The 15738-nt window shown below is 42.8% G+C and overlaps 1 protein-coding gene across 3 annotated transcripts in view; it reads right to left on the minus strand.

Annotated features, from left to right (window-relative positions):
• ZC3H12C (zinc finger CCCH-type containing 12C) overlaps positions 1-15738 on the minus strand; it is a 136956-nt gene that overhangs the window by 19161 nt on the left and 102057 nt on the right. For all 3 annotated transcript variants that reach the window (XM_075198892.1, XM_075198894.1, XM_075198891.1), the window contains one exon: positions 7102-7859. In XM_075198892.1, coding sequence (XP_075054993.1) covers positions 7102-7790 — 689 coding nt within the window. In that variant the 5' untranslated portion in view covers positions 7791-7859. The remainder of the gene's footprint in view (positions 1-7101; positions 7860-15738) is intronic.

The raw sequence follows: 15738 nt of genomic DNA on the forward strand, positions 1-15738 counted from the left end.
ATGCAATTTGTTTCTCATCTTTTCTAATTAACTGATTTCACATTGCCTACAAACTCATTAGCACTTCAAAGGACTGGGCCTGACTCTGTGGAAGACATAAAACAGAAAGGTTGTAGAGCCATCGCTTATGAAAAATCAAGTCCTGGTATGAAAAGGCACCAGAAGAATTCATTTTAGTTGTTTTTGTATTGAGTGAAGCCACACAGTGAATTAAAATATGGATATCTACATACAGTAACCTTTACATCATCTCTCGGGTCAGAAGATTTCAAGACATAATATTCTCTACGGACAGATCAAATGAACAATACAGAAACATTGACAGAAACTGCTACCCAGCGATATTAATATCTCTACAACAGATGTGTCAAACTCGCGGGCCAAACGTATATTTTTTGTGTCCCCGTCAGGGCCCAGAAAAAAACCCCAACTTATTTGATGCTACGATGTCGGTGCCCTTCACCCTTGGTACTGAATGTTGGGCATGATGTCATCACATCAGAAGAAAAGAAAACAGAAGAGAAGAAATAAGGCAATAGAAAGGTAAGTAAATGTGAACAAAAGCACCATGTAGGGCACAGTGTGATACAGGGGAGACAGGTGAAGGGGAGCAAAAGCAGCATGTAGGGCACAGTGTGATACAGGGGAGACAGGTGAAGGGGAGCAAAAGCAACATGGAGGTCACAGTGTGATACAGGGGAGACAGGTGAAGGGGAGCAAAAGCAGCATGGAGGTCACAGTGTGATACAGGGGAGACAGATGAAGGGGACCAAAAGCAACATGGAGGTCACAGTGTGATACAGGGGAGACAGGTGATGGGGAGCAAAAGCAGCATAAAGGGCACAGTGTGATACAGGGGAGACAGATGAAGGGGACCAAAAGCAACATGTAGGGCACAGTGTGATACAGGGGAGACAGATGAAGGGGACCAAAAGCAGCATGTAGGGCACAGTGTGATACAGGGGAGACAGATGAAGGGGACCAAAAGCAGCATGTAGGGCGCAGTGTGATACAGGGGAGACAGATAAAGGGGAGCAAAAGCAGCATGTAGGGCGCAGTGTGATACAGGGGAGACAGATGAAGGGGAGCAAAAGCAGCATGTAGGGCACAGTGTGATACAGGGGAGACAGGTGAAGGGGAGCAAAAGCAGCATGTAGGGCACAGTGTGATACAGGGGAGACAGGTGAAGGGGAGCAAAAGCAGCATGTAGGGCTCAGTGTGATACAAGGGAGACAGGTGAAGGGGAGCAAAAGCAGCATGGAGGTCACAGTGTGATACAGGGGAGACAGGTGAAGGGGACCAAAAGCAGCATGGAGGTCACAGTGTGATACAGGGGAGACAGATGAAGGGGAGCAAAAGCAACATGTAGGGCACAGTGTGATACAGGGGAGACAGATGAAGAGGAGCAAAAGCAACATGTAGGGCACAGTGTGATACAGGGGAGACAGATGAAGAGGAGCAAAAGCAGCATGGAGGGCACAGTGTGAAGCATCGGGAAGAAAACATGAAACTTTATATTTGTTTTTTCTTAATCATATACCTTACAAATATGCGACTTTTTCTTTTTGTTGCGGCCCACACAATCTTAGACTTTGACTATGTGGCCTAATTGGGAATTTGTGCTACAGATACATTATGTTAAAGTATGATTGATGATAGAAAGTTTCAAATATATCAAGGTTCTTAACAAGGAGCAGGAGGGAAATATTCTTTAAAAGAAGAGAAGTATTAGAACACGAGGACATGCACTGAAACTGGAGGGAAGTAGGTTCAGAGGAAATCTGAGAAAAAACTACTACACAGAAAGGGTAGTGGATAAGTGGAATATCCTCCCATCAGAGGTGGCTAATACAGTAGAGCAATTTAAACATGCTTGGAATAGACATAAGGATATCTTTAAAAATAAATAAGAATTAAATATGGATGAAGGTTAACATAGGTTAAAAATGGGCAGACTAGAGGGGCCAAGTGATTCTTATCTGCCTTCAAATGCTATGTTTCTATGTTTAAAGTTTAAACCAGAAGTCCAAACATACCTTTCACAAGAGCTGGAGATCTATAGGTTGCCTACGTCTATATTTTCCCATGTGTCACATAAGTTGTTAAGTACCTGAGTTATGTATTGTTTGTACAATGTGTTTCTTGTATTGTCAGTGGCAAAAAACTAACTAGTAACCATCTTGGCTATCTAATCCAAATAAACTGCCAAGGAATTAGGGAACTGCAGTAAAACAGGACTGTTGGCACCACAGCAAGTTCTCCTCTGTGACAGTGCCACAGAGTACCATGACTTGTCTTAATCTGACTAGTCTACCAATCATATTGATGGTGGGTTTTGTTTTAACCAAGTTTAAGGTATAAAAAACATAAAATTGGTAACCAACAAAACTTGTAGTCAGTGCTGATGTATGAAAACAAGCACAAGCTAGTCCGTGAGAGATAAGCACAGTTCAGATCATACCAGATACTTAGAACAATATGGCAACATGGAATGTTATCTGAGAATTGGGTGACCAGTGTGAGATGGAAGGAACAAGGAAAAAGGACCTGAATTAATGGAGATGTACCCTGTGCTCAGTACAGGAGAAGAGACACTACACATTTGGGGCTGCAGTTTCATGGCATTCTAGTTGTACCTGAAATAACTTGGAGAATTTGTGCAATTGTGCATTAGGTCCAACCATTTCTTATGTCTTGCAGACAGGGCCGCATTAAGGGAATGGAGGCCCCTGGGTTGAAGGGGCCCCCATTCCCCCGTGAGGTCCCCCCTGTTAGACACCCACCGCCCCAAACGCTTACCTCCTTCTCCTTCTCCTGTCACTGTAGTCCTTCCGCGTCGTGCTGTAAGCTCCCTACTGAGGAGATCTAGTGACACTCTCACTAGATCTCAGTAAGGAGATTACTGAGCGCCGTGGAAGGACTACAGTGACAGGCTCAGCAGCACTGATCGGGCCGGGGGCGCCCCCGACCGATCAACAATGCTGCTGAGCACTTTCAAGAGCCCCCTGGATACCTGAGGCCCCTTGGGCTGTAGCCCAGTTAGACCTTGGGTTAATCCGGCCCTGCTTGCAGAGCAGAGCAGATTTTTTCTTCATATACCACTTCTGGAGAGATCCATTGTCTAGCACTAGGTTTACAGACTTAAAACAGTGTTTCCAATAACAGATTATATGAAGTGTAAGGCCTGGCAAACATGGAAACTATTCACAGGAAAAACCTCTTAGGATCTACTGCTAATGGTATCCCCATTTTGGCATTTAGGAAATGAATCATGTGTGCAAGAAATCATGAAAAATTTGGGAAATAAATAGGTTAAATGTTACCCCCTTATAAATCACCTGCAGCTACAGTCATAGGTATGTAAATTGTGTCAGTCTGTCACTTAAGTAAGGTCAAACATATCAGGCAACCTCTAGTGCTTGCTCCGAGTCCTCAACATCTAGGTCAGTGCTGTTCAAACTCTTTAAAGCCAGTACCGTAAAGTTTAAGTTGTACTTTTTGGAAACCCCTATCACTTTTAAAATCTGTGCTCAGTGGATACACTGTTCCAATGCTTCACCCAATACTTATAATGGGGTTCACAGGGGAGGGGCTATGACAACCTCATACTAGGATTGCTGAGTAGAATGGAGAATCTCCTGCTTGGACCATTGGAAGCATTAGCATCTGCCAGAAAAATTAATCCGTAGCAAAGGAATTTTAAATGTAATATTTTATTTTAACACACATAATTCCATTCATAACTATATTTGGTTTTCTTTAGAATGCTGTATATTTAGGCACAGTACTCAAAATTACTGACAAAAATGATTTACTTAAAATGTCCTATTGGGGTCTTAACATTGTGACAAAATTGTGAGGGACTCTGAAAGGATTCTATAGACACACTCCAAAGTGAAGACCACCGAAAGCTTTTCTCTATCACAGATGTTAATCAGCAGGTCCTCTATAAATCTCATTGGATCACCTTCCATTAGGCTCACAAATCTGAGGTAACATGTTGGATCCGACTCACCTGGTCTTCGGGGTGTTGCTGCTATACAGTGATATGCTCTCGTATTGTAGAGAGTTGCCTTTCAATTGGCTGAGTCCTGGAGATCCATCTCTCAAGCTCTGCGAGTGTTTTTGCGTGGTTTTCCAGGATAAGCAAACTGTCAACTTCTATTTCAGCAATCTGAGCGGTCAGGGAGGACTGGGTGAAGTTTTCTAGTTTTCCTAGTGCCTTGAATAGTTGCTTAGCAGGGGACATCACATTACCAATGGGTCAAGGCTGCTTGGGGAAAAGCTTTCTACACTCAGAGTGGCAGGCAAGATATCTAAGATAGACAGCAGGCAACAGGATGAGCGCTCACAGACCTGGTCAGGCCATGTCCTCATATGAAGGTTAGTTACTAACATTGCTCAATGGTGCAAATCTGCACGGACACCATAGCAACCAATCAGCTTTATTTTTTTCTAGAACAGATTAGGTAATGAAACCTGATGACAGTATATTGTTCTAGTGCCGATTTTCACTTTAATTAGTAAATAACTATCATTGACTAGTTTAAATGAGGCTGGAAGTAATGCATCCTTGGCCAGAACACATAATAATATGGAAAAAGACATTTAGGGCATCATTTTGAGTAGGCCACAATTTTAAGTCCCACACAATGGACTACGCTTGTTTGGTGCAGCTGGAGTAAAGATGCGGCAGTCCTTATCAAGAGTAACAAAAGAAAATGAGTAACAAGCAACAATGCTATAATGTGAGCTGGTTACCACTAATGCAGGAGGACAAAATGTGTGGTGTCCCCTCAGAAAAGAGGAAAGCAAAAGAGGCACCAGGTTATGCCAGGCTGGGTTAGTCACCCTATAAGAGGGAGACTGGCAGTGTGACTTCCCCCTGTCATAACTTACTGATTCTTTTGGTCAATGGACGAACTTATTTGACCTGATTTACAATTAAGTGTAATCATTGACCATGAAAGGTCAACACATGAACAGCCAATCATAGCAGTTTTTCCATGCTCAGGCCAATCAGAGGCAAGCCTCACTGATTGGCTGTTCACATTCTGGCACATTCAGCTATTGCCATTTTTGTTCTAATGAAACAAAAAATACTCCCCTGAAAAATGTATTGCAAGTAAGAAAAAGCAAGTATTATTCTGTTATGCATAATAATTTGGACAGTAATAGTGTTAGATAAACAATACAGAGAGCATCCTTGTGTCACACAATACAGAAACCATCCCAGTGACCGCCAAACAATACAGAGTGCAACCTAGTGTCCGCCATACAACACAGAGAACGTCCTAGGTATCACTAAACAATACAGTGAGCATCCTAATGACTGACATGCAACACACAGAGCATCCAAATGACACAATATGCTGAAAGAGCAACCAAGTCTCAGCCATATAATGCACACCAGTGAACAAACACATACCCAGTCTCTGCTCTGCAGCCCATATTCCTTTACATATGTTTTCCTCCTTTATGGGGGAGGGACACACAATACTCACTACTTAATCATACTTGTTGACATTTTGATGTTCCCCTCTGGGAGTTCCCAGAGAGGAGGTGGGCTGTGCAGAGAGGTGGAACTAGTGAGCTGTGGGCCACAGTGTAGGTATGCGGGGAGGAAACCGGGACCCCTAACCCTATGCAGATGCAGAGGCCCCTTTATCTCCATGGGCCTCGGTGCACAATACCTGCCGCACCAATGGTAGTTCTGCCACTGGGTGTGTGGACGGAGGAGGACAGGGCTTGGCAAATTGTATCATTTTTGGCCACTGAGAATTGCGTCGTGGCAGCTCTAATCCTGCCCACTTCACTAGGAAGTGGGCAGATGCGGGAGGATGTCCTACTCTCCCGGTACCTTAATCCAGACACAGGGAAAAAAATATATATATACATACAACATTTCAGCCCTTGAGCCGACTATCAGGAAAGCTCCCAATTAAGTGTATGGCCAACACATTGCGCATGCCGATAGTGTAAGTAATTTGTGTTTGCAAATCCCTGATCCCCCTCCCTAAAACAAGTAACAAGTATCGGTGTTAAAGCCTGAACTGGTTACCAATAATGCAGGTGAACAAAAAAATGTGGGGTGCCCTCGCGATAGCGGATACACCAGGCTATGCCAGGATGGGTGTAAGGGGCTGCAAGTGCAAGTTATGTTTAACTAATTATGATGCTTTGACTGCGAATGCACAGTGAAGTAAAGCATATTTTTGCAGACTGTAGTTTGGATTTACGTCCAACTATAAATCAGTTAAGTAAATAGCATAATTTAACTTTAGAAATCTACTGAAAGCAAAAGAGATGAGCTTAAAGGGGTTTTTACATTTGTCCAACTATTTGATTGGATTGTGCATGTCCTTCTGCAAATTTTACTAAAGATATTGCCAATTCTTCGTTCCTGCTCTGCTTTAGCTTTTTATGGTCCAGGCAGAATTGTTTGTATTTGTTGCCTTTAGATATGATACAAAACTGCTCAGTGTATACAACTATGTCCAATGCAAAAAAGCAGAGCTGTACTGTGTTGTAGGGAATGAAGATAGACAATTCTGTCTAAATCATACATATGCTTATGTACAAGCCAATACATTTAATTGGAAATACCCTTTACATGTTCAGACATAGGCATTATAGTATAGTATTTTATTAGAAAGTACAATTAAATCTGGAGCAAATAGAACATTTAAATATTAGCCATTTCTGATTTATAATTATGATATACTTTTACAGTAGGAGTTATTATTGGCACATAAAAGACAAAAAATATGACATTTAATCATAAGTGCCTACTTTTTCTACCTTCTCTCCATGAGATCCTGGAGGGGAGGTCTAAGGGGCAAGTGCAAGCGAATGATGACGCGTTTCGCGTCATAACGGACCCACTACCTGCTGCGCAATGCAGCGGCTGACAGTGAATTTCATCACGTGTCTGCTCACTTTGCGAGACGATTGAGCAGGATGCAGGAGCAGGCCTACATCGTCTGGGAGACTTTCTGGAATTTCCCGGATATTCGTGGAGACTAGGCAAGTATGCACATCTGTGTAATAAACTGTACCAACCACCAATGAGCATACACTTTCTGTCTAGCAATCACTTACCTCATGGCAACATTGCTCCCATCAATGACAATCGGCTTTAGGTTTTCATTATCATCAATTACTTCTTGGTGAAAAGGAGATTCGGATCTTTGAGATTCCAAGGAAGGTGCTTCCCGTAAAACCGTGTTATTTATGCCCCCATTTTGATCATTTTCACTCTTGCTGCCAAGCTTGACAAGCTCCCCCAAAATGTCATTAATTAAAGCATTGGTACCAAGTTTGTTGAGAACAAGAAGAACCTGTTCTTCTGAGTAACCTAATTTAAGTGCAAAGTCTAGTTTTGTTTGGTATTCCTTTAGTGTGTCAGGTGGTTTCTTTATCTCTTTAGAGCCTGTAGGATCATCCTCGCTTTTAAGGTCTTGTAGAATCTCATTCCGCTTTAGAATATATGGCTCGATGCAAGGAGAACGACACAGTTGTCTATGCGCCTTGACTACCCGACAAGGTTCTGCTACAAGTCTCCCAGACAGCTCTGACTCATTGTCAGAATTTGTGCTTTCTTCTGAGTCACCGCTTGAGCTGCAGGTCTCCTCAGAGGTATCTTTGTCTGAGTCATCTTTTCGGGAATTAACTTTATCCATTGTCGGTTTACGCAGGATAGTCCACGGTACAATTGCACTTAAGTGTGTATCACTGCTCTTTGCATAATGGCATCCAAAACTGTGCGCGAAATCATCCTTCAAGCCCATGAAGCCGTTACATGTGTCTGACTCCACCTTGCTGTTGTTTTTGAAGCCGTGATAATATGATCTGAATTCCTGAAAATAAAGGAAAAAAGAAGATATAATTAAAATAAATTTCTCCCACATTGGAGAAATGTGCTACATTTATGCCCACATCAGTGGCTTTAGTTGCACACATTTATTGAACCTTGTCACAGTATAGCTGGATTTCTATGCTTTCATTAAGCTCCACCCATGTTCCATGACCAAACAACATCAGCAAGGAATGAACAATGGAGCCATTGTCTCAATCTGTATCAAGGTTAATGAATGGTATGCTGGATAGTAAATCTCAGTTCAGAAATGTAGTTTCTCTTTAATGACAAATGCAAATTACTCAAATGTTTTACAAAACCAAGACTATAACAAAAAATACACATTTTCAAGTACATAGCTTTCCTGTTGTACACACGAAGATGCAATAAATTAAATGCTTTTTATTCACCTCCAGAGCCGGTAACGCAAAACACCTTTTCCCCAGCGACATTATATTTGCACCCTCATTGTTATATGGGGCACCATGGTGGCACAGTGGTTAGCAAAGCTGCCTCACAACATTGGGGTAATGAGTTTGATTCTGACCATGGGACTAATATGTGTGGAGTTTTTATATTTTCCAAGTTGTGTGTGACAGGTAATAGGATTGTAAGCTCCAATTGGGCATGGACTGAAGCGAATGAATACTGTGGTTCTAACCTGCATATATATATATATATATATATATATATATATATGTATGTGTGTGTGTATTGATACAAACAGGAAATAAAATCAGTGACCAACCGTCCAACGTTTCATTTCCTAATTAGACAGAGATACTCTGATATTCAGGGAAAAGTAGTATTATACAAATAGCCAACTCTCCCGGACTATCTGGGAGACTGCTCAGTTCTGGGTAGGTCTCCTGGACTCCCGGGAGAGGCGGCCATTCTCCCCCATCCTGCCCACTTCCTAGTGAAGTGTCTCTGAGATAGGTGCCTCCATAATGTGCTTCTGATTAGATGATGGCGTACTGACCCCTCCCGTGCTCCATTCACTAATGTGGTTGCTTTATTATATTAAGCCGTGGACGTCTATTCGTAATACTTACCATTCCATTTGGACTACCGCATGAAAAAAGATCCCCATTTCATTTTTAAATGGGTAAAACAACATTTGTGGCAGTGTTTGTATTTAATTACATTCTATGAGGGGGATTCAATTGCCGGCGATATGACGTGGAGACATCGCACCGCGCACATTGCCGGCAATTACGGTGAAAATCTTTTTCTTGCACCAAAAATGAGCAGAGAATTTACAGAAATCTCTGACGGAAAGCGTCTCACAGACATTCCGGGGACACTTCTCGGCTAACTGAATTCCCCTCTATATGGAAAATGCCTCTCACATTTGTTTATGTTTCCACCTCTAAATGAGCCCCTTAATTTACAAACAGTTTTACTTGTACATGTTGGAGCTGCTGATGCGGTTGACATTTTGTACATCACAAATCACAAAGCTAAGACCATACAGTGACTGGAGCACCAGATATCTCCTAACGAAGAACAGAAGGTACAATTCTAACAATAGAACTGGCTTTTTCTATCAGGATAATCCTGCAGTGCAATGTCCCCAATGTCCCTGGTTGTGGGAAGGCTGCAGATGTTGCTGCAGACTTCATGGTCTTATGTGTGAGTCTGACAAGCAATGCTCTGCCAGGCCACGTCACCAGGCCACGTCACCAGGCCCATTATGTCGTCCTGCAGACTATGAAATCAGGTTTCTGTGACCATTGTCTTACGTTGGCTGAAGCTGTCAAAGTTACACTTAGGTTTGTGTTCATAAAGGTTCTTTCATCTAAAGCATTACATGATGTTTTCCATGCCTTTGTGGCAAAAGTTTTTGTGTCACATTTTTAGTGCGCTTTTGCTACTATATGTTTTGTCATAAACAAGAATTGTAAGAGAGACCCCCATCCATTACTCTTTCAGGGGTACTTCTGAGCACGTACACAAACCACTCATATCAGAACTATCCGCTTGCCCAGAAGTAAATCTGCTGTCCCTCGGTGTACATGACATTTATAAAGGTCATGTGGGCTTGTTAATACATTTGGTGCATTGGTTGAGATACTTCTTATTCTTCCTCTGCATTCTAAATCGTTTTTCTATTTTTAGAAAGTAGCTTGTCTCACTTAGTACCTGCCTTGTTCAAGTATCCAACACAGCAAGCGAGGTACATTGTGGACTTGATTAATTAAGGAACGTAAATGCCGATACATGCCGTATTTTGCTCAGATACGGACTACACGCCAGTGAACGCAAGTGCAAGTAATTCATCGTCAAACGCAAAAGACACTTCCGACGTCCTAGGTTTTCAAGGGCGGAACGGGTGAAAGGGAAGGGGCGTATGCATGTAGTCAATGTACAGTAAGGGATTGCTGAGGCCGGGCACACACATTCGACTGGGCATCTCTGAGGTACGTGATTTTTAGTCATATCACTTGCACCAGCTACAGGTCAGGTGTACGTGCCGAGTGATGATGATGAAGGTGGTGTCTGCATGCTAGAACATGTGCTTGGAACCACGAACAACTGTAAAAATGCATTTTATGTACAGTAGTTATTAACAACATCCTGATAAATGTATTTCGGGGGGAACATTTTTATTTTTTTTTAAAGTATTTTTATTAATGATTGCATTATTAATAGGTGTTTAAGTCTTTAATATATTTTTTATCTGTGCGTTCTGCTAGGATATATACATATGCATTGTGCGTATCTTGCAGTGTGTCGTTTCTGTCTGCATACACAAAAGCCACAATAAGCAGAGGATACTTATACCCGTATTCAACTACAAATGTTTCCTGAGATCCTCTGCTGAGCCACTCTGTCAGTCTCTATATTGGCTGCCTGTATTTCAACGAATCCAATATAAAATTCTTCTACTAACATACAAGGCCATCAACAAAATTGCACCGACATACATCTCCTCACTGGTTTCGAAATACCTCCCTACTCGACACCTCCATTCTGCGCAAGATCTACATCTCTCCTCCACTCTCATCACATCCTCCCATTCTCGGTTACAGGATTTTTTCTGGGCTGCACCCACTTTGTGGAATTCCCTCCCAGGCACATTAAGACTTTCCTCTAGTCTTTAAACCTTCAAGCGTTCACTGAAAACCCACCTCTTCAGACAAGGTTATGATATTCCTCAACCACCATCTTAATTTCCCTAGATTACCCTATTACCATCCTCTACACTGCTAACGCAAGACAACAACCCTCTGACCAACACTGCCACACACACAGCCCACTCAATGCTTTTACCTTTGCATTCTAGCTGGTCCATTGTGCAATATGATGTAACACATTTCCTTGTGTTTCTAACTCCCATTGTCCTATAGATTGTAAGCTTGCGAGCAGGGTTCTCTTACCTCTCTGTCTGTATGTATTACCCAGTATTGTCTTATCAATGTTTGTTCCCAATTGTAAAGCGCTACGGAATTTGCTGGCGCTATATAAATAAATGTTGATGATGTTGATGATGATCCTCTTGTTAAATACAGGCGTACCTTTGTGCATATTACACATAGTTGCCTACTCTTCCTGGAATGTCTGGGAGACTCCCGAATTTGTGGGAGTCATCCGGGACTTCCGGGAGAGCAGGTCAACCTCCCGCATGCAGCATCCTTCGGTAGTTAACATGGTGCAGGCGGGGCTTAGTGACGCGATTATCGCGTCGTCGCAGCCCCGCCCCTTGGAATAGGGTAAAATTGTGTTGCCTGTTTAGGGGGCATGGCCGAATGACGCAATTCATAAAGCCCCGCCCCCACACGCCCTCCTGCCCCCGGAATCTCCTGGAGTACACCAACCAAAAGATATTAGATCCGGATAAAAAAAAATGCAAACTGCATTCACTTTACGTTCCTTTATGATCAGGCCCTTTATGTATTACATGAAACCCCAGAGGTGTGATATACACATAATATTATATTTAAATAGAGGGTTTTTTAACCTCATTACTTCACAAAGATAACAGTTGGGAGCGATTGCTCCAAGCCTGACATTTTCCAATAAAAAAAATGGTAACAGTGGACAATAAAAACTGATCTGATTTTTGGGAGATTTAACTGGTGTTGCACATCAGACTCCAAATAACTTATGCTAAAAGTAACTGATGATGTTGGACAACTGGGGCTTCCAAAGAAAATGTATATTCAGTGGTGTAACAATAGGGGGTGCAGTGGCTATGGGGCCCAGCAATGCCAAGTTGCCTCCTCTGAGGCCCTAGCTCTGTTTCGCCTCAAAGTATATTCATTAAGGCATGAAATCCCACCACCAACCCCCTCCCCAATGTTTTCCCAATCAACACTGTACACTGAAAAATTACACTTAACACCAACATAATAACTTTCAGTGTAGCTTTGCATTTCTTTATTTCCTGTAAAATTTTGCTTTTACATTAACTCTATATTTGTGTATATGTTGATTTTTATGCTACTTTTTTTACCACTTTTTTGAATTGCATTTTAAAAAATAGATTTTCAATGTTTTATAGACATAAGTTGTTTACGCGATCCATTATAATATGTATGCCGACTATTCCAGAGCAGGATTAATATGCCCCTTAGTCTCAATCTCAGGATTTTCTTTTCAAGCAGAGCTTCCTCCAGCTTCAGCAGCTAACAGTAGGGATACTGGGATTTGACCTTCATTTAAAGGACCACTTAACCCCGAAATTGTGATGTTTCCCTCCAGCTCTGTTACATAGTAAAATGTTTCTTTCCCATCATTTACAGCTGACACTACTACATCTTTAGGACAGCGTCTTGATGGGATCTCATACAGGGTACAGAAAGAAAGAGACTGCAGTAATTTGAGTCACTGTGACATCACTAGACCTGTCCCTGCCAATGACTCCACCAATCCACACACAGGGAATTTCTGGTAAGCATTTGTGGTTTGCTGTGTCAGTCACAATCTGCTCTGTTACAGAAGCACCTTTAGGTAAGTACAAACATTTCAGTTACAAAATTTAGAGTATTCAGCTCAGTAATACACAGCCTATAACATACACTATATGAACAAAAGTATTTGGCCACACCTGTTAATTATTGAATTTAGGTGTTTCAATTAGACCCGTTGTCAGAGGTGTATAAAATCAAGCACCTAGTCATGCAGTCTCCATATGCAAATATTTGTGATACAAAATGGGTCGTTCTGAAGAGCTCAGTGACTTCATGCGTGGTACTGTGATAGGAGGCCACCTTTGCAATAAGACAGTTTGTGAAATTTCATCCCTGGTGGATATTCCACGGTCAACTGTAAGTTATACTATTAGAAAGTGGAAGTGTTTAGGAACAACAGCAACTCAGCCACAAAGCGGATGACCATATAAAATCACAAAGCGGGGCCAACCACTGCTAAGGCACATGGTGCGTAAAATGCGCCAACGTTCTGCTGATTCGATAGCTAAAGATTTCTGAACTTCCACTAAGCTTTAATGCAAGCACAAAAACTGTGCGGTGGGAGCTTAACGGAATGGGTTTCCATGGCTGAGCAGCTGCATGCAAGCCTCACATCACCAAGACCAATGCCAAGTGTCGGATGGAGTGGTGTAAAGCACACCGACACTGAACTGTAGAGCAGTGAAAACGTGTTCTGTGGAGTGACGAATCACGCTTCTCTGCTTGACAGTCAGATGTCGGGGGTTTGGCGGATGCCGGGAGAACGTTCCCTGCCTGACGGCATTATGCCAACTGTGAAGTTTGGTGGAGGAGAGATAATAGTATGGGGCTGTTTTTCAGGGTTTAGGCTAGGCCCCTTATCTCCAGTGAAGGACAATCGTAATGCTTCAGCATACCAAGTCATTTTGGACAATGCTATGCTTCCAACTTTGTGGCAACAGTTTGGTGAAGGCCCAATATGACTATGCCCCCATGAACAAAGCAAGGACTACAAAGACATGGTTTGATGAGTATGGTGTGGAAGAACTTGACTGGTCCACACAGAGTCCTGTCCTCAAGCCCATTGAACACCTTTGGGATGAACTGGAACAGAGATTGCGAGCCAGGCCTTCTCGTCCAACATCAGTGCCTGACCTCATAAATGCTCTACAGAATGATTGGGCACAAATTCCCACAGAAATACTCCAACATCTTGTGGAAAGCCTCCCAAGAAGAGTGGAATCTGTTATCGCTACAATAGGGGTACCAACTCCATATTAAAGTATATGTATTTGAATACAATGCTACTACAGTCCCTGTTGGTGTATTGGTCAAGCGTTCAAATACTTTTGTCCATATAGTGTAAAATAGTGGCTTTACTTGCTGTAAGCATTTACTTAACCTATCCCGTAGTTGCCTACTCTCTTGAACATTCCGGGAAACTCTGGGATTTCTAGGAGTCCTTCTGGACTCCTGTTAGAGCAGTGCACCCTTCTGCAGCCTGTCCATTTCCCTATTGAAGTGGGTGGGGACTGGGCTTAATTTTGAAACAGAAAACAGAAACAATGTGATATCAAGGAAATAGTATCAAAGATGTAAAAAAAAAACAGGACTGCAGCACTACCCATATTCTTTTCCTTCCAACCCATTTTTCATTAAATCTTTTCATAGACACTTTTAAGAGTTCACATGGCTGCATAGACAACGTTGGAATTCTTCATCACGTTTCAGAACACTCTGAAATCCCGTTTCAGAAAAAAATTGGCAAACACATATTGAATACACTCGCTATAGATCCACTGTCAGAAGGCACAACCTAAATGCAGATGATTCATTTTCTACATGATAATTCTCCAGCTAAAAGCCAAGTGGCTGGGACAGCCACACTACCGGACTGAACAGGTACACATATCTGTAGGACCTTTTAGCTTCTTCTGCTAGAGCTGCCTGGGCCATATTTTGAGAATCTGTCTGTGTAAGAACAAGTTTGATAATTACTATCAAATTTAATTAGATGAGTTCACTTGCAAGATTGTGGTAAACTACAATACAAGTCTTGTTAGGAGTACTTGAGGAGACTATAGAAGAGTGAGTAGCTGTTTAGCCCTCCCGGCTTCAACGGGGCCAAAGAGAGGAAGGAGGCAAAACACACTCCACTACCTCCTGCTCAGGGTATTCCGCGTGACCTCCATGCACTGTACAGAGAAGGTCATGTGACGTGGACGTTGGCTGCCCCTGTTCTGATAAGCTTGGGAGCAGCCGGCTGGGGGGCCTCAGGCAAAGGCACGGGCTCCCTGTTGCATACTTAGCTACCCTCCAGGAATGCCCATGAGACTCCCGAACTTCGAGTAGATTTCACAGACCCCCTGGAAGAAGTCTTTCTCCCTCAATGACGTGATTCATGTCATTGTGGGCACGCCCCCTGCTATAAAATGCCACAATCGCATCATAATATCGCAGGGGGTGGGGCCAAAATGATGAGATTTGTTGCACCACGTTCTGACCTGCTCTTGCCAACTGACTTCCCGTCGGGAGGTCCCGGAGGGGAGGAGGGGAATTAAGAAATTGGCAAGTATGCTGTTGCCCCACTGTCATGTAATTAGAATGTTTTCCTGGGTCTGTCTGGTGTTCATCTGAAGTACAGTGAAGTTACTGCAGGGTGATATATCACATGCAGCTGTACAATGCTTAACCTGTAGGTTCTAGGGAATGTTCTATTGTGCTGCAAATAGGTACGATAGCAGGGGCGCACGCAGGATTGTCAAAAAAAACCACGTATCGGCAGCGCTGTCCTATACAGCAGCCGCGGCGCTGTCAAAGAAGCGTCCGCGGCGGTGCTGTATACACCATACACCGCCGCGGACGCTTCTTTAACAGCGCCGCGGCTGCTGTATGGGATAGTGGCGGCCACTTAGTTAGCGCAGTGGGGGGGGGGTTGTTTCTGGAGACTCAGAATCCCCCCCTGCGTGCGCCACTGGATAGCAG

The sequence above is a fragment of the Mixophyes fleayi genome, chromosome 2, assembly GCF_038048845.1.
Source record: "Mixophyes fleayi isolate aMixFle1 chromosome 2, aMixFle1.hap1, whole genome shotgun sequence".
Classification (NCBI taxonomy): Eukaryota; Metazoa; Chordata; class Amphibia; order Anura; family Limnodynastidae; genus Mixophyes; species Mixophyes fleayi.